Source organism: Hemiscyllium ocellatum, chromosome 24, assembly GCF_020745735.1.
Source record: "Hemiscyllium ocellatum isolate sHemOce1 chromosome 24, sHemOce1.pat.X.cur, whole genome shotgun sequence".
In the NCBI taxonomy this organism is placed as follows: Eukaryota; Metazoa; Chordata; class Chondrichthyes; order Orectolobiformes; family Hemiscylliidae; genus Hemiscyllium; species Hemiscyllium ocellatum.
Genome location: NC_083424.1, coordinates 7,378,000 through 7,396,901, shown reverse-complemented (window position 1 = coordinate 7,396,901; position 18,902 = coordinate 7,378,000). Strand labels below are relative to the sequence as shown.

General features: G+C 40.9%; 1 protein-coding gene across 5 annotated transcripts in view; it reads right to left on the bottom strand.

Moving 5' to 3' along the window:
- golga3 (golgin A3) overlaps positions 1–18,902 on the bottom strand; it is a 73,788-nt gene that overhangs the window by 14,593 nt on the left and 40,293 nt on the right. For all 5 annotated transcript variants that reach the window (XM_060843402.1, XM_060843400.1, XM_060843404.1 and 2 more), the window contains 9 exons: positions 18,145–18,513; positions 15,195–15,272; positions 14,768–15,031; positions 14,552–14,646; positions 12,930–13,146; positions 5,115–5,258; positions 2,257–2,454; positions 1,214–1,330; positions 339–478 (listed from right to left, as the gene is read on the bottom strand). In XM_060843402.1, the coding sequence (XP_060699385.1) occupies positions 339–478; positions 1,214–1,330; positions 2,257–2,454; positions 5,115–5,258; positions 12,930–13,146; positions 14,552–14,646; positions 14,768–15,031; positions 15,195–15,272; positions 18,145–18,513 (1,622 nt within the window). The remainder of the gene's footprint in view (positions 1–338; positions 479–1,213; positions 1,331–2,256; positions 2,455–5,114; positions 5,259–12,929; positions 13,147–14,551; positions 14,647–14,767; positions 15,032–15,194; positions 15,273–18,144; positions 18,514–18,902) is intronic.

Here is an 18,902-nt window from a genome sequence, read left to right as displayed (position 1 = left end):
AACTCAGTTACTAAACAAATGCTAGTGAAATCACTCCAGCCATACATCCCAGATTAAACACTGCAGTAGGGTACAGACTGTGATTTCTCAGATTCTAGAGCTAAAGTCAACATGGCAACACTGAGCAATTATGACCCCTAAAGAACTATTATATGGAAGGTCTCATTAGATGATATAATAGGGTTGGAGCATCTGTGGTGTAGGGAAATTCCACCAACAGGGCAGACAAGGAGAGGTTTTAATTCTCCATGTTTCAACATTCCTACCACATATCTCATTCCTTAGCTATTGCACGTCAGATTTGCACATGAACCGTAACTGCCACATAGTTGTCGTACTGGAGTTTGTCAGCTTCTGCCTGCAGAGCTTCTACAAGCTGTTCTTTGGCATATAGCTCTTTCTTCACCTCACTGAGTTCGAGGGCAGCTGCTCTGTAGTGACGACGATTGTGTCCAGCCTCAGCCTTGTTTGCTGAAACCTATAAAATCATTTAAAGAAGTTTAAAAAAATACAATAAAAGCAATAATGAAACAGTGATTGACTTCAATTTCCTTCAGTGAGGTAGAAATATTGCATTCATGCAGACTCAATTCTCCAACTTCTTAATCTTGAAATTCTCTCTCTTGTTGGTATGCTGTTTAATAAAATCTCCAGACTTTCAGCACCCCACATTCAGGTGACTAAGACCACTCCACTGTCTTCATCCATGATCCATACTGGAATTTCCCATGAAATCACTAGACAGCCACAGGATCAGAAATCTTCACTAGCTCAGCCAGTTGTAGCTCAATTACCAACCACACTGAGACCCAGTTAATTGGCAGAGAATCTATGAATCAATGCTAAACTGAGCTGTGCCTCAACACTACTATATTATACAATAGTTTTCAATACAAGTTACATAATATTATAGTGTCATGGAGCTGTACAGCATGGAAACAGACCCTTTGGTCCAACCTGTCCACACCGACCAGATATCCCAACCCAATCTAGTCCCACCTGCCAGCACCCAGCCCATATCCCTCCAAACCCTTCCTATTCATATACCCATCCGAAATGCCTCTTAAATGTTGCAAATTCAGTAATATTACACAGCATAAATTTTCATTCAATAATCTGAATGATAGTTTAATGGAATTGATTGAACCTTTCGAACGATTTACATATTTATGTTCACTGTTTCCTGAAATAAAGACTTAAATAAATCATTTACCTGCTGTTTTAATTCATTAACATTTCCTTTCTCCTTTTCCAGTGCAATCTGCAAAGCTTGTACTAACTGCTTCATCTGCTGGTCCTCTTCTTCCTTTCGTTTTAGGACTGCTTGTACCTGTACAAGAAAACTCACTCCATGAAAACATTTTGTTGGGTGTTACTATGAAAGATTGCATTCAGTCATTTTTATTTTCGATTTTGAAGTAGAACACGGGTCCTAACAAAATGCAATTAATCACAAAGTTGGGGAAAAGGAAAATGAACTGGATCGATTTGTCATATGGGTTTCACAAGATCAACACTAATTTTCAACAAGACCGATTTTGGCTGGCTGCATTGGTAGACCACAGCTCACTGATGGTGCATTTAGCCATTGGGGCAGCATGGGGTTCTTAACATGGCACAAACAGCTAGGACCTTGGAACTTCTGCAATCCTTGATTTGACAATATATGAATAGAGATTGACAAGATTGTCTCAATAGTGAGACCACCTGGTTCATCGCCATTCTAGACCATAAGTGGCTTTGGAAATCGTTCTCTGCCAGACAGACAGCAATTTTACAATCTGTGACTCCATGAGAAGAGGAGAGAGAGAGAAAAAAAAAGTGTTTAAAGGCCGTTAAAAATAATTAGCTTGAGTACATTCATTTAAAAAAAAACAGACGGCAATAGCTCTTAGTATCATTTGTTGTGCATATCGACCTATTACACAGTGCAGTGCCTTTAAGATTACATGCATATTAAAGGAAAGATTATGTGTGCACAGCCAGTTTGTGGTGTTTTGCCTGGCACATTCTCAAATACTAGGTGGTCATGCACTCATGTAGCTTAGAAGAACATTTATAGAAAGGAGGATGGGGATGGTTAAAATAAAAATTTAAAGTAAGTTTAGTTACACACATTCCCAGATTCAATGTTAGGTTTGATTTCTTACTTAAATAAAAGATTTTGAGTGATTAGAATTCTTTTAATCTATAAGCACTCAATGGGTCCAGCATAAATGATTGACTTTAAAAAGATCCTCTGCTTTAGGCTCATACCTGAAGATTAAGTTGTACAAGATCGGCTTCTCTTTTTGACAATGCAGTCTCCAAGATGCTGGTATGCTCTTTCAGTGCAGCATGGGACTGACTTAAGCCAACTAATTTCCCTCGCTCATGTTCCAACTCTAGCATCAGCTTTTTATTGGCTTCTTCCAACCGTCGTATCTTTTTCCGATAACCTCTTGACTCTTGAAGCTAAGTGGCAGAGAACAGAAGCCATCATAGCAAATGAAAGAATTTGTACAAATTAAGAAGCCTTCATACTCACTGTATTTATCACCATAAAGATATATGGACTTGGTATATAAAGGGACAGAATAGATGTTGAACAGTTTCAATCATGTATTTATAATTTCAAACACTAATAATATCTGGAAAACAATCTGTCCTGTATTGAAAAGCAGATTACACCGTGAATCACAACTATACCTTTCAATATTCCTCAGGACAGAACACACCCTTAATATTTGCCTGAAGGATGATAATTCCAGAGGGGAAAAAACCCCACAAATGCTTGAATTGGATTGCTTTTAATGAGTGAGTGGTTGGAATAGTCAAAAGATGTTATTACACAACTGTGCAACAGGTAAGACTTGAAACCTCCCGGCTCAGAGATAGGGACACTATCACTGTGTCACAAAAGTCCAAGTGTTCGTAATTATTCCTGTGAAGGGATTGATAATTAGTGTTTTCATTAAAAAAAAAATTATTGACAGGAACCCCTTGAAATAAGAGAAACTTCAGGGGAAGCAGGCAAGAGGAACTTAAAGGGAGAAAGAAAAAGCAATGAAAATGATCAAAGGTATTTATACATGAATGTAATGGGCAATATCTCATCTCTCATTTACAGTTGTAAATAAACAGATTTAGTTTGCTCCTGACCATTAAGGGTGGGAAGTGGTGAAGATGAAGCCAAGAGTCTGCAGAATGATAAAGATAGGTTAAGTCAATGGGCAAAAACTTGGCAGATTGAATATGTGAGAAAATGTGAACTTATGCACTTTGACAGTAAGAATAAATGAGCTGAATGTTCTTTAAATGGAGAACGACTGCAGAGAGCTAGAGAATGGAGGAATCTGGAGTTCTTATGTATGAATGACAAAGATTGAGTAGGCAATGAGGAAAGAAAATGGAACATCGACTTTTAACTGTAGGAAGATTATACTGAAAATATGCAAGGTACTACTCAAGACTACATCTGGAACACTGAATAGTTACCCAAGGAAAGATATGCTGGCATTAGAGGCATCCCAAAAAAGGTTCACTAGGCTGGTGCTGTATAGAGGAACTGCCTTATGGAGAAGTGCTTAAGTAGGCTATGCCTTTACTCATAGGAATTTAAAAGATTAAGAGGTAACATACAAGATTCTTAGGGTGACTTCACAGGGTAGATCGTTGTTGTTTCTCCATATGGCAGAGTATGGGAACAAAGGGCATATCAGAATAAGAGAACAAAGGGCAGAGATGAAGAGTACCCAGATGGAAGCAAATCTGTGGAAATATCTATTGCAAAGGTCTGTCAAAACTGGGTCGTCAAGTACATTCAAGGCTAAGATCAACAGATCTTATAAGCAGTAAGAGAATCAATGGTTATAGGGAAAAAGGAAGGCAAGTGGAGTACAAGGTTATCAGATCAGTGATCTCATTGAATGGCAGAGCAGATTCAATGGGCTGACACCTGTTCCTATGTCCTTGTGGTCTTGATAATTCCAAATATAATGCACCTGGAAATCTACTCACAATTCCACAGTGACTACACTTCAAAAGTACTTCCAGACATCATAAGGTTTTGAAAGGCCAAATAAATGCAAGTGGTTTTTAAAATAGTTTCTATTCATTTTGTAGAACATAAAAAAGTCTTCATACCAAAAAAAGAGCAAGATAATAATTGTTTATAAACACGTTTTTGTCAGCAAAATGATCCACCACCTGAGTCTGGCTATTTTCTTGCGGGCCAGACAAAGGGAGAATGAAAGATCCAAGAATTTATCTATTCACTTTCATAGTAGTGTTCAATTGTGCTGAAACAAGCCAAATTAAAGAGAAATTAATTCACTAGCAAACAACACCAACAAGTTGTTATTTTTCTCTTTATTCTTTCGTCCAATGTTGGCGGACTGGCAAGATCAGCATTTGTCAACCATCCCTAACTGCCCTAAGACTGAATGACTTGCTAGTGAATTTCAGAGGACAGTTAAGAAAACAGGCATATAATTGTGGCCCAGAGGTCACATGAAGGCTAGACTAGTAATTATAACAGATCTCCTTCCCAAAGTGACTTTAAAATTTATTTATGCGATGAAGTGATCACTAGCTAAGCCAGCATTTACTGTCCATCCCTCAGAGGGCAATTAAGACCATATTGCCGTGGGTCTGGAGTCACAGGAGGTGAGGATGGCAGTTTCCTTCCCTAAAAGAGTAGTGAACCAGATGGGTTTTCCTAACAAGCGACAATGGAGTTATGGCTATCATTAGACACTCAATTCCAAATTTTATTGAATTTAAATTCCACCATCTGCCACGGTAGGATTCAAACCTGTTCCCCAGTACATTACCTTGGCTTAAAAAAAACTCAGCACCATTACCACAGGCCATCACCTCCCCTAGAGTAAAGTAGATTTTTTTAAAAAATGGAAATAGATGGTGTTTATCATGGTCACCATAACTCAGATCTGCTTTATATTTCAAATTGGTTCACAAAATTCAAATTCTACCTACTGCTGTGGTGCGATTTGAACTCATGCCCCTAGAACATTAGCCCGAACCTCTAGATTGCCAGCCCAGTCACATGAAATCAGGTAGGTGTGGTTAGTAATAATATCTGTACACACAGCTTGGTTTGGTTTAGGTCTTACCTCATCCTCTAGATCCAAAACCTTCTCTCTATAATCCTCAAGTTCCTGGCTGGTAAGGGAGATGATTGCCTGTAACTCCTTTTCAAGTGTGGCTTTGCTGTAGTTTACTGCCTGCAGTTCTGTTTGCAAAGCCTGAATTCGTTCCTATTAATATACAAAGAGGTAACAAGATAACGTGCCAGTCCAGCTCCAAACAACCTCATCAATACAGTAATGCCAAAAACCACATTGCATTTTTCAGCCAAAAATGAACCCAACTGCAGCAAGCCTGGTGCACCGAAGCAAACATTCTATATTGGCACCACACGTCTCATTTCAGGTAAAATCAAACAAGAGTTGTATTGATTGAATACTTAAGAAAACATTGCACAATTTGTCTGAATATGAAAGCTGTGTGGAAAAAAAACTACGTCCTGCCAATTCCTCTTCATCACCTCGTATATAACCTGTCAGAAATTGGGAAGTATTTGATCACATTATTCAAGAGTTTGACAGAAGAAGCAACTCTTCTAACGAACCAGAATGATCTGACCTCCAGTTCTTATCTTCAAGGCAAATACAGGGCTCTTCATGGCTTATTTATAGCATTCAAATGCGATCACATGCTTAACAAGTGGGTAACAAATGTTGGAAATTTGCAGCTCGTCAATCTATGGCTCCACTGAGCTGCACCATTCTTTATTTCAATCAACAAAACTCTAGCTACACACAAGCAAATAAAAAATGTAGATGCTGAAAAACCTGAAATGAAAACAGAAGCTCTTGGAAAAACTCAGCAGATTTGTCAGAGAGAGGGAGAGGGAGAGGGAGAGGGAGAGAGAGTGTGTGTGTGTGTGTGTGTGTGTGTGTGTGTGTGTGTGTGTGTGTGTGTGTGTGTGTGTGTGTGTGTGTGTGTGTGAGAGAGAGAGAGAGAGAGATGGGGTGGGGGAGAAGAGGGGAGTGGTGGTGGGGGTGGTGAGCATGCGCAAGAGAGAGAGCGTGCAAGATTGAGTTAACATTTCAGATTGAAAATCATTAGTTCTGAAGAAGTCACCATCTTAAAGCATCAGTTGTTAAGTTTAAATCTAGGATAGATAAATTTTTGTGGAGCAAAGGTATTAGGGGAGATGGATCAAAGGCAGGTAGACAAAGTTAGATGCTTTTTCGCATCAGAGAGCGGCAGGAGCTGGGCCGAAGTGAAGGCAGAGCGCAAAGCCAGTCGGGAAGGTAAGTGATTGCTATTTGAGTGGGTGTGTTCTAGACCCCAGGTCCTACAAAGTTGGGCCTCCCTCCCTCCCTCCTCCTCCAACCTAAATTAAAAGTCCACAGACTTGCCCCAAAGAGAGGGTCCAAGGAAGTTCCTGTGGATTGAAGAGTGAGGCTTTAGCTCAGGAGTATTTGACAAGGAGGTTGAGTGAAGTGATTACGCCATAGTTGAAGAGGGTGAAGACATGACTGCCAAGCTGGTTCAGTGTGCTACGTGCTTGATGTGGGAGGTCAATGGCTCTGATGTGTCTGGCTCATAAGTGTGGAAAGTGTGCGCACGTTCAGCTACTGACAGAGCATATTGCAGCACTGATGAAAAAACTCGAGGACCTTAGGCTCATCCGAGAGAACGAGATCTTTCTGGACAAGACCTTCAGCGAGGTTATTACACCATCGTACCAGAAGAGAGCGGAAGAGAGCAGATGATGAGGAAGGCAGAGAGGAGACAGGTGCAAGAGACCCCGGGGGAAGTACCTGTCAGGAACAAGTTGAATCTTTTGGAAACAGTAGAGACTGATGACACTGCCAATCTGCGAGGCGGCCGGGTCTGTCAATCAAAAGTTGGCATGGAGACAGAGCGGAAGAGTCGGACATCGCACAGAGCCGCGGTAATAGGGGTCTCCATAGTGAGAGGAACTGACCGGGGTTTTTGTGGCAGCAGACAGGACTTAAGGATGGTGTGTTGCCTTCCTGGTGCCAGGGTTAAAGACATCACAGACAGAGTGCAGGAAATCCTCAAGGACGAAGGTGAAGAGCCAGAGGTGGTGTTACATGTCGGCACAAATGATGTCAGGAAGAAGAGGAGGGACATACTACAGCGGGTCTTCGGAGAACTAGGAAGAAGGCTGAAAAGCAGGATGCCCAGGGTGATCATCTCCGGTTTGCTTCCAGTTCTTCGGGCTGGTGAGGCCAGAAACAGGGAGATAATGGACTTGAACGTGTGGCTGGGGAACTGGTGCAGGAAGCAAGGATTTAAATTCTTGGATCACTGGGGTATATTTTGTGGTAAATATAAATTCTACAAGAGAGATGGTTTGCACCTTAATAGGTTAGGGACCAGCATTCTGGCAAGCAGGTTTGCTACTGCAGCACAGCTACGCTTAAACTAAGTAGTGGGGGAGGACAAACTGGAGATTTAAGAAGGAAATTGGAGGGAAAGTTAGAACAAGGGAAGTCAAGAAAGACAACTGTATCAATGAGGCAGAAAACTCAAAAAGGGATCATGCTGTAAGGTTGAGTGAAATAGGATGGGAAGGGTGAGGGCAGTAACAAATTAAAAATACTATACATGAATGCACGAAGCATTAGAAATAAGATGGATGAGCTTGAGGCTCTTTTGGAAATTGGCAGATACGATAGTGTGAGGATAACTGAGACGGGGCTTCAAATGGACAAGGCCTGGGAAATGAATATTCAAGGCTACATGTGCTATCATAAGGACAGACTGATGGGCAGAGGGGGTGGCCATGTTGGTAAGGGATGATATTCAGTCCCTTTCGCAGGGGGACCTAGAATCAGGGGATGTAGAGTCAGTGTGGATAGAGCTGAGAAATACTAAGGGAAAAAAGACCCTCTTGGGAGTTATCTACAGGCCCCCAAATTAGTACTCTGGATGTCGGACGTAAGTTAAATCAGGAGCTGAAATTGGCCTGTCACAAAGATGTTACTACAGTTGTTATGGGGGATTTCAACATGCAGGTAGACTGGGAGAATCAGGATCATATTGGACCTCAAGAAAGAGACTTTGTGGAGTGCCTCCGAGATGGATTCTTAGAACAGCTGGTGCTGGAGCCGACCAGAAAGAAGGCAATTCTGGATCTGGTATTGTGCAACGAACCAGAATTGGTCAGGGACCTCGAAGTGAAGTAGCCATTGGGAAGTAGTGACCATAATGCAATAAGCTGCAATCTGCAATTTTAGAGGGAGAGGGTAATCGGAAGTGACAATATTTCTGTTGAATAAAGGAAACTATAGAGCTCTGAGGGAGGAGCTGGCCAAAGTTCAATGTTGCAATACCTTAGGAGGAGGCATGGGTGGCCGTGGCTGACGAGGGAAGTTAAGAAACATATAAAGTTAAAAAGAGAGAAAGTATAAAATAGCAAAGATAACTGGGAAAACGGAGGACTGGGAAGCTTTTAAAGAGCAACAGAGGATTACTAAGAAGGAAATACGCAGAGAAAAATGAGGTATGAAGGTAAACTGGCCAAAAATATAAAGGAGGATAGTAAAAGCTTTATCAGTTACGTGAAAGGCAAAAAAATGGTTAAGACTAAAATTGGGCCCTTGAAGACAGAAACAGGGGAATATATTATGGGAACAAAGAAATGGCAGAAGAATTGAATTGGTAGTTCAGATCTGTGTTCACTGGGGAAGACACAAGCAATCTCCCTGAGGTAACAGTGGCTGAAGGACCTGAACTTGAGGGAATTTATATTTGCCAGGAATTGGTGTTGGAGAGACTGTTAGGTCTGAAGGTTGATAAGTCCCCAGGACCTGATGGTCTATATCCCAAGGTACTGAAGGAGGTGGCTTGAGAAATCGTGGATGCGTTGCTGATTATTTTCCAGAGTTCGATAGATTCTGGATCAGTTCCTACAGATTGGAGGGTGGCTAATGTTGTACCACTTTTTAAGAAAGGTGGGAGAGAGAAAGCAGGAAATTATAGACCAGTTAGTCTGACCTCAGTGGTGGGAAAGTCTATTATAAAGGATGAAATTATGACACATCTGGATAGTAGTAATAGGATAGGTCAGAGTCAGCATGCATTTATGAGGGGGAAATCATGCTCGACTAATCTTCTGGAATTTTTTGAGGATGTAACTCTGAAGATGGACGAGGGAGATCCAGTAGATGCAGTGTACCTGGACTTTCAGAAAGCTTTTGATAAAGTCCCACATAGGAGGTTAGTAAGCAAAACTAGAGCACATGGTATTGGGGGCAAAGTACTAACTTGGATTGAAAGTTGGTTGGCTGAAAGGAAACAAAGAATGGTGATAAACAGCTCCATTTTGGAATGGCAGGCAGTGACCAGTGGGGTATCGCAGGGATCAGTACTGGTACCGCAGCTTTTTACAATATATATTAATGATATAGAAGGTGGTAAATACTAAGCTGCGTTTCTGGGTGAAATGTGATGAGGATGTTAGGAGATTACAGGGTGACCTGGACAAGTTAGGTGAGTGGTCAGATGCATGGCAGATGCAGTTTAATGTGGATAAATGTATGGTTATCCACTTTGGTGGAAAGAACAGGAAGGCAGATTACTACCTAAATGGAGAAAGTAAGGACGGCAGATGCTGGAGATCAGAGCTGAAAATATGTGGCTGTGCTTTTCCAGCAACCCATTTTCAGCTACTACTTCAATGGAATCAATTTAGGTAAAGGGGCAGTACAGGGAGATCTGGATGTTCTTGTACACCAGTCAATGAAGGTAAGCATGCAGGTACAGAAGGTGGCTAATAGCATGCTGGCCTTCATAAGAGGGATTGAGTATAGAAGCAAAGAGGTTCTTCTGCAGCTGCACAGGCCCTGGTGAGACCACACCTGGAGTACTGTGTGCAGTTCTGGTCTCCAAATTTGAGGAAAGTCATTCTGGCTATTGAGGGAGTGCAGCGTAGGTTCACAAAGTCAATTCCTGGAATGGCTGGATTACCTTACACTGAAAAACTGGAGCGACTGGGCTTGCATGCTGTTGAGTTTAGAAGACTGAGAGGGGATCTGATTGAGACATATAAGATTATTAAAGGATTGGACACGCTGGAGGCAGGTAATATGTTTCTGCTGATGGGTGACTGCCGAACCAGAGGACACAGCTTAAAAATACGGGGTAGACCATTTAGGACAGAGATGAGGAGAAACTTCTTCACCCAGAGAGTGGTGGCTGTGTGGAATGCTCTGCCCCAGAGGGCAGTGGAGGCCCAGTCTCTGGATTCATTTAAGAAAAAAAAGAGTTGGATAGAGCTTTCAAGGATTGTGGAATCAAGGGTTATTAAGATAAGGAACAGGATACTGATGAAGGATGATCAGCCATGATCATATTGAATAGTGGTGTAGGCTCGAAGGGCAGAATGGCCTACTCCTGCACCTATTGTCTATTGTTAGGGCACAGATCAGCCATGAACTCATTGAATGGTGGAACAGGCTTGAGGGGCTGAATGGCCTACTCCTGCCCCTATGTTCGTTACTCTGTCTCTTTCCACAGTTGCTGCCCGACCTGAAAATTTATAGAATTCTTTTTTGTTTTACAATAAACTTTAGATACCTCTCGAAACAACCTGGACTTTTGCCTAAGTGGCAAATAATAAAACCAGCAGTGGAATCAGTTTCACAGTTCTTTTTCAGGACAAGATATACCCAAACAGATTGTCCATCTCTGAGCAGCCTTGAGAAAATGGTGGTGGCAGGTATTTAGTGTTCCATAGCATGGAAATTTGTGACCATGATAGCTGCTATGACAGAATCTGGCTCAGAATCTGTGGCTTGTTAGCCCAATATCATAACCACTGGGCACAGAATATTTTGTCACTAAAATGAAACTCAGCTTCAGTCCTTAGTTTAATTTTGGAACTTTTTAAAAAGATTTTATTACAACTTCTCTTGCAAATCCTGTAAGTGATGCCTTAGAATGCCAAGAGAGACTTTTTTTTAAGGTTTATAGGAAAAAGCAGGGGGCTGAGACAAATTGAATGAATCTTTCAAAGAGCCAGGATAGCCATCATACTCTGAATGGTCTTCCTCTGTGCTGCAACATTTTATAAAACTCCTTTTTAGCCCATAGCATACAAAAAAAAGAATTAGGTCATCTGGCCCATCAAGTCTGCACCAACATTCAATCATGGCCGATGTGTTTCTCAACCCTGGTCTCCTCCATTCTCCCTTTAACCCGTGAACCACTGAACTAATCAAGAACCTACTTCGGTCTCAAAAAAAAACCACAGCACAGTGATTCAATGGTTAGCACTGTTGCCTCACAGCGCTAGGTTAGATTCCACCCTTGGCTGATTGTCTGTGTGGAGGTTGCACATTGTTGCTGTGCCTGCGTGGGCTTCCTAGAGGTGCCCAGATTTCCTCTCAGTCCAAAGATGTGCAGATTAGGTGGATTAGCCATGGGAAATGTAGGGTTACAGGAATAGGGTAGAGGGATGGGTTTGAGTGGGATGCTCTTTGGAGGGTCAGTGTGCACTTGCTGAACCGAATGACCTAATTCCCAACCTGTAGTGATTCTACAATGATTTGACCTCCACAGCCTTCTGCAGCAATGAGTTCCACAGATTAACCAACCTGTGGCTAAAGAAATTCCTCATCTCAGTTCTGAAGGGATCCCTTCACTCAGAGGCTGTATTCTCATGTCCTAGTCTCTCCCAGTGGAAAAGTCTTCTCCACATTTCACTCTATCCAGGCCGCCTGATAGTCTAGAAGTTTAAAACAGATGGTCCCTCATCCTTCTAAACCCAGAGACCTCAACATCTCCACACATAGCAAAATCTTCATCTCCAGGATCATTCTTGTAAATCTCCTCTGGACCCTCTACTATGCCAGCACATCGTTTCCTTAAATATTGGCCCCAAAGCTTCTCTCACTATTCCAAATGCAGACTGACCAGATTATTTTTATACAGCCTCAGCAGCAGATCTCTGCTCCTGTACTCCAGCATGTTAATCATTAAGAGAATCCTGAACTAGAACTCCCAAGTCCCTTTGTGCTTTAGATTTACAAAGCCTTTCCCAGTTTAGAAAATTAACTATACCTCTACTCTTTCTATCCACATGCATAACCTCACACTTTCCCATATTGTATTCCATCTGCCTCTTCTTTGTCCACTCTTAGCATGACCAAATTCCATTGCAGTTTGTCTGCTTGCTTTGTGCAATTTGCAAACTCAGCAACAATAATCTCTCAGTCCCTCTTATATTCATGTTATGCATTAATGAGTGTGGTCCCAACACTGATCCTCACCACAGTTCACTGGTCACCGGCCGTCATCTTGAAAAAGACCCCTTTTGTCAGTCAAGCAGGCATAATTCCTGATGAAGGGCTTTTGTCTGAAAAGTCGATTCTCTTGCTTCTTGGATGCTGCCCCAGGTGCTGAGCTTTTCCAGCACCACACTCTCAACCCTTCTGCCAGTCAGCCAGCCAATCCTCTACCTATGCCAAACTCCATGTGCTCTCATTTTATTTAGCAGCCTCCCCTGCAGTACTTTGTCAAAAAAGGTTTTTGGAAATCCAAAAAAATCACAACCACTGGCTCTGCTTTGCTTAACTCACTCGCTGTCTTCTCAAAAAATTCTAACAGACTTTTCAGGCATGACCTCCCCCTGACAAAGCCGTGCTGACTTAGCCCTATTTTATCATGCACTTCCAAGTACTCTGCCATCTCATCTTTAATAATGGACACTAAGTTCTTATCAATGACCAAGGTCAGGCAAACCAGCCCATAATTTCTTATCTTCTGCTGCCCTCGCTCCTTAAACAGAAGTGTTACACTTACATTCTATTTTGCCCTAGACACAAATTTGCAAGTTCTACAAAACAAATACATTTACAATCTACAATTTAGAAAGAGCAACATACTTGAAGAATTTTATCATTTCCACCTTCTGTGAGCTGATCTTTCAACTTGCTGAGCTCTGCTTCAGCCGATTCTTTTGCTCCAAGGGCTTCTTGCAGTCGACGGCTCAGGATACCAACGGCGCTCTCATAAGCTTTATGTTTGGCTTTCATTTCTTTCTGCGCACTGCTGAGATCTGTGCCAAGCTTCTTCATTCGCGTCTTCTGTTCAGAGATACCTCTGGGGAAAAACAAAAATCAAGGTGATGCTGATTCAAAACTTCAGGAAAATGAATCCAACAATTCCTTATATAATGTGCTAAAAGGAATTAGAACAAGAAATGGGGAATAAATGAGTAGCTATCAACATGCCTTTAAATCATCAACACGTAACTGAGGCCATAGAAAATTCAAGGTATTGGAGTTGCCAGGGTTGGAGGATTTGAGCTATGGGGAGAGGCTGAATAGGTTGGGGCTATTTTCCCTGGAGCGTCGGAGGCTGAGGCGTGACCTTATAGAGGTTTACAAAATTATGAGAGGCATGGATAGGGTAAATAGGCAACATCTTTTTCCTGGGGTCAGGGAGTCCAGAACTAGTGGACATAGGTTTAGGGTGAGAGAGAAAAGATATAAAAGAGACCTAAAGGGCAATTTTTTCACCCAGAGAGTGGTACATGTATGAAATGAGCTGCCAGAGGAAGTGGTGGAGGCTGATATAATTGCAACATTTAAAAGGCATTTGGATGGGCATACGAATAGGAGGGGTTTGATGGGATATGGTCCAGGTGCTGGTAGGTGGGACTAGATGGGGTTGGGATATCTGATTGGCATGGATGGGTTGGACCGAAGGGGCTGTTTCTATGCTGCATATCTCTATGACTCTAAGTAATTGAAAAAGTTAAAACAGAAAACGTGTAGACAGAAAAGGACAGCGAGATTAGTTTAATAGTACCATTAAAAAGATATCACCATGTGCTGAATAGCAACTTTCTGCGCGCTTTATTCTACAAAACTAAGTTCTTTGAGTTTTGTCCTGCAATGTTCCAGGAAGTCCCCTGTGATTACAGAGGGAAGTAGGAAACCATCTTCAATAACCTTGACTATTGTTGCCCAAACCTTATTTTGGAAATTTATACTCAGTGACATACATCAAGCCTTTTATTAAGCAGCACTTATGGGACCAGGAATATACCGATTGGATCAAACAGTCCGCATAATCAAGAGGTCCACATAATCAATGTAAAAAAGACACAGTTATAGAAATGTAACGCAGGGGTATACAATCACTGTTATACTTTATTTACAGCATAAATCACAAATAATACTTAGCAGCAGAGAGCCTTCTCACTTGCACTCTCAACTGACTACTCTGAAATCCAGTAGATTAGAGGAGTGAGGAAATATTGACTCAAAATTTAATCATCTGTTGATATTTCATGTTGCCATTTGATCAAATAACAGTATATTTGCATTGAGATAAATAAATTTAAAAACTATAATAATTGGACATAATAATACGGTATTTGAGGCCATATTTGCCAGTTTGCCGAGTGCCAGGTCATAAAGGTTAAAACAAAGCTTGCGTATTTTCCTTAATTAGCAGGAACATAAGCAATCGCATTTAATTTTTTTTAAAAAACGCTCACTTTTTAGCTTCTTCCTGCATCTGCTCCACATGCTTCTTCAGTTCTTCATTCTCATGAGAAAGTGATATTAGGTGGTTTCGGTCAAACTGCATTGACTATTAGAAAGTATAATAGGACAAATGTAATGATTTATTGACAAAAACAATGAAATTAAGCAAAACCAACTCAGTAACACTGTTGTCCAGTTACTCATGAAATGTCAAATTGACTGCGTACCTGAAGCTCTGTATTCAATTCATCACGTTCTTCCTGTGCCAACTGCAGCTGGGTTTCTAGATCAGTCATTTGTTGGTGAATTCGAGAAATTTCTTTTTGTAATCTTAAATGCTCATTCTGTGCGGATTTTTTGTCAGTCTGCAACACAACCATCTCTTGTTTCAGTTCTTTGACCTCCGACTCCAGCTTTTTCTTTGCTGATTTCAACTCATTCATTAGTTGATCCTTTGAATTTGCATCACGTCGATAGGCCTCCACCATTACCTGAAGGAAGAGGTCATTGAAAGCTCAATTAAATTTTGAAATCCATTAATACTGTTCCACTAATACCATTCCTCTGATCACTTTCAGAGCAATCTATTAAACATGTAAATAATGCTAACTTCAAGTGACTGGACTATATGTTACAAGTTGCAAGAACAGATACCTTCTGTTGTACAAGTTGATCTTTTAGTTTCTGAGTCTGCTTCTTGAAGCTGGTATTCTCCTTTTGCATATTTTCTACCTATAAAAAGACAAATAAACGTACATGTAACTTTACAGGAGATGTCCGTTTACTAATACTGGAAAGTAATGCTTATTTCAAAGTAGGAATTATACCACGTGTTTTACAATGATCTTCATAGGTAATTAGATTAGATTAGATTACTTACAGTGTGGAAACAGGCCCTTCGGACCAATAAATCCACAGCGACTCCCCGAAGCGCAACCCACCCATACCCCTACATTTACCCATTATCTAACACTATGGGCAATTTAGCATGGCCAATTCACCTGACCCGCACATCTTTGGACTGTGGGAGGAAACCCACGCAGACACGGGGAGAACGTGCAAACTCCACACAGTCAGTTGCCTGAGTCGGGAATTGAACCCGGGTCTCAGGCGCTGTGAGGCAGCAGTGCTAATCACTGTGCCACCATGCCGCCCATAAATTATCCAAAATCATAATTCCTGTGATCCAGACATTTCTGAACAAATTTATTACCTGTTTTAAAAACTCCCATGATCGATAATACTATAATACTTTACTGTGTTTAATTTGTTTCTAGACTCTGTTACACCTCTATCAGAATTCACTTATCAACCAATCATCACTTTCCTGTGGTTTTCCTCTTGAACTGGTATCCTTGAGATTTATCCTAACGCATACAAGATAAAAAGTTTTGAAAAACTGTCCAGCAATACCCAAGTCTTAATGTACACAAAGACCAGTATTCATTAAAAAAAAACAAGTTACTAGCTTGTCAAATAAAACCAATTCCCTGAACATTCATTCTCAAGGGGAGGGAGGTTTTGGAAGGAAACTGAAACACACCCTAACTTGGGCACCCAAGATTGATAATAGTCAAAAGAGATTAAAAGTAAGGTACCCTTATTCTGACCTCAATAGTATGATTTGCTTTTCAATTCTTATTCCGAGTGGTCTGAGTAGTATTATCCATTAGTGCTAAGTTTTTTAAGAACTTTCACTCGTGAATTGAGCACTGCTGCTGGGCCAGCCGTTATGGCTCCTCCCTAGTTGTCACTGAGAAGGTTGTAAGCGGACTTCTTGAACTATGCAGTCCATTTGGTGTAGACACACCCATAATGCTGCTAGGAAAGGAGTTTCAGAATTTTGACTCAGTGATGTAGAAGGATTTTCATAAGTGATCCTCAGGCGACTGTGGGGGGATTTTGCACATTTTCCTAGTGTCTGCCTGGGTTTCCACCAGGTGCTCTGGTTTCCTTTCACAGTCCAAAGATGTGCAAGTTAGATGGATTGGCTATGCTAAATTACCCACAGGTAACGTGAATCAACCATGGGAAAATGCAGGATTGGATAGGATACTCAGAGTTGGTGTGGACTTGTTGGGCTGAATGCCGTGTTTCCACACTGTAGGGATTCTATGATCTCTGAATGGAGATATATTTCCAAATCAGGATGCTGTTTGACATGGAGGGGAGCTTGCAGATGGTGGAGTTCCCATGTATCCGTAGCCTTACCTTTCTTAATGGTCATGGGTCTAGAAGGCGCTGTCTAAAGACTCTTGGTGAGTGCATCATGTAGATGGTACACATTGCTGCTATTAGGCACCCATGGTGGAAGATGTGGATGCTTGTGGACGTGGTGCCAATCGACCAGGCGGATTGTCCTCGATAGTGTCAAGCTTCAAGTGTTATTGGAGCTTTCAGACAGGTGGGGAATATCCCAATATATTCCTGAGTTGGGCCTTGCAGATGGTAGACAAGGTTTTGTGGAATTAGCAAGTGTGTTGCTTGCTGCAAGATTTCTAATTTCCGAATGGAGGGTAATTTCGTAGTTTACATTGTGATGTAACTGAAATTATATCTTGAAAAAGACCTGGATTGTTCGTTAAGTCTGTCATCTTTTAGAATGAATATGTTGTTTTCAGTTCTTTCATATGTAAATTGCAAAACATTTTTGCATTCTCAAGTGAACTTTAACAATTTGTGTCATGTCGGTCCACACTGAAGGCGTGAGGTGCCCTATGAGAGACTGTCTGTGCCACAATGCTCAAACAGATTCTAATCTTAAAAAAAAGATTTATAGAATCTTACATGGATTCATGCAGTTTTTGAGCAAAATAAAATGTAATTCTGCAAGTCCAAATTTATACCCCACAAACTTATACACGTGTGTGGGGGGGGGCTTATGAGTGTCTGAGAGAGAACGTGCGTATGTGAGAGAGAATGTAAAGGGTATACATCTGTGAGAGGGTGAGTGTGTCAGCGTGGGAGTATATGTCACAGAGGAAGATCTTCTTTATGAGAGAGGGTCTGCGTGAGTGTGATTTTTAACTTTATTATTTCTGCCATTTCACAATCACAACTATTTATTTCATCCCATTTTGCCCATTTTTGCCACAATTTCCATTATGACTTACTTTAAAAATGTACATGCCTGTAGACTTTATGTTTCTTGATAATTTAATACCTTTTTTAAAACGTTCCTAATTGTTTAACTTCCTGCTATAGCTTTCATACTCTACCTCATCATGCTCTCCTTACTGTTCTTACACCTCTTTCCTATGATCCATTCTTCATCAGTGATGCCTTGTTTGAATTTCTGTTTAATACTTTTAAAATGCAATACATTTTCCTGGATTCTGTTGAACACCATTTTAAACATTTCCTATTGTTATTCTACATAATTGTTTACTATTTTTGTTGTAAATTTTATTCACCCAAGTTCTATTTTCATCTCTCACAAAATAGGGACTGAAAATATCATTGGATCATGCATCAGGTAGTGACTTATTCTTATGGGTTGTAACATAACATTTTGAATATTTTCTTGAAATTTATGAAATAGTTAATGAAATTTTCCTTCATCTTTCAAGCATGATGTACTGTAGAACAGTTAAGTTTTAATTACCAGTCCAGTCTTAACAGCAACTTCCTGCCGAAGCTGTTCGAGGATTTCAGAAACCATCACAGTGTCCTCCTCAAGCTTTTTAGTTTCTTCCCCCAGCACAGCCTTATCTGTCTTTCTAGCTTGCAGTGCAACTTCCAGGACAATCTTCTCATTCTGCAGGGACTGAATTGTTTCATCTTTGGCACTGGTTTCAGTTTGGACCTCTGTTAGGTGGGCCTCCAGCTCATCATAACGTGCCTGCAACTCATTTAAGGTTTGGTCCTTGGTGTGCATGGATTCCTGGGAGACAGTCAACTGTTTCAGTAGGTCCAATTGTTCCTGTTCCAAAGCTCCTAATTGGAGCTCACGTTGATGCAAGGTTAACTTAACCTGAAAAGACATTTTCAATACATCTAAGAATGAGAATCACAAAGAAATAAACATTAATAACAGTTCAAGACAGAATTACAGTTAAATGTAGAAAAGAACATGGATGAACAAGGGATACAAGTTCACATTTGAGAGGGGAAATAAGAAAAGTGTTTAACTGTTTCCATAGAAGAGCTGTATTGCCACAGTGCACTCTAGAGACAAGCTTTTGGAAACGTTAAGAAATAGATAAATAGTGCAATTGAGGAACTTTCTTTTTCTGAAAATTTGAGATCACATTAGCTAACTAAGTTCACTTGGACAGATGTGCTCAGAGCAGAGAACACCTAATGCTCGTGATATGGCGTTTACAATCTTAATTACATTCTGCCAAGTCAAAAGTCGGAGAT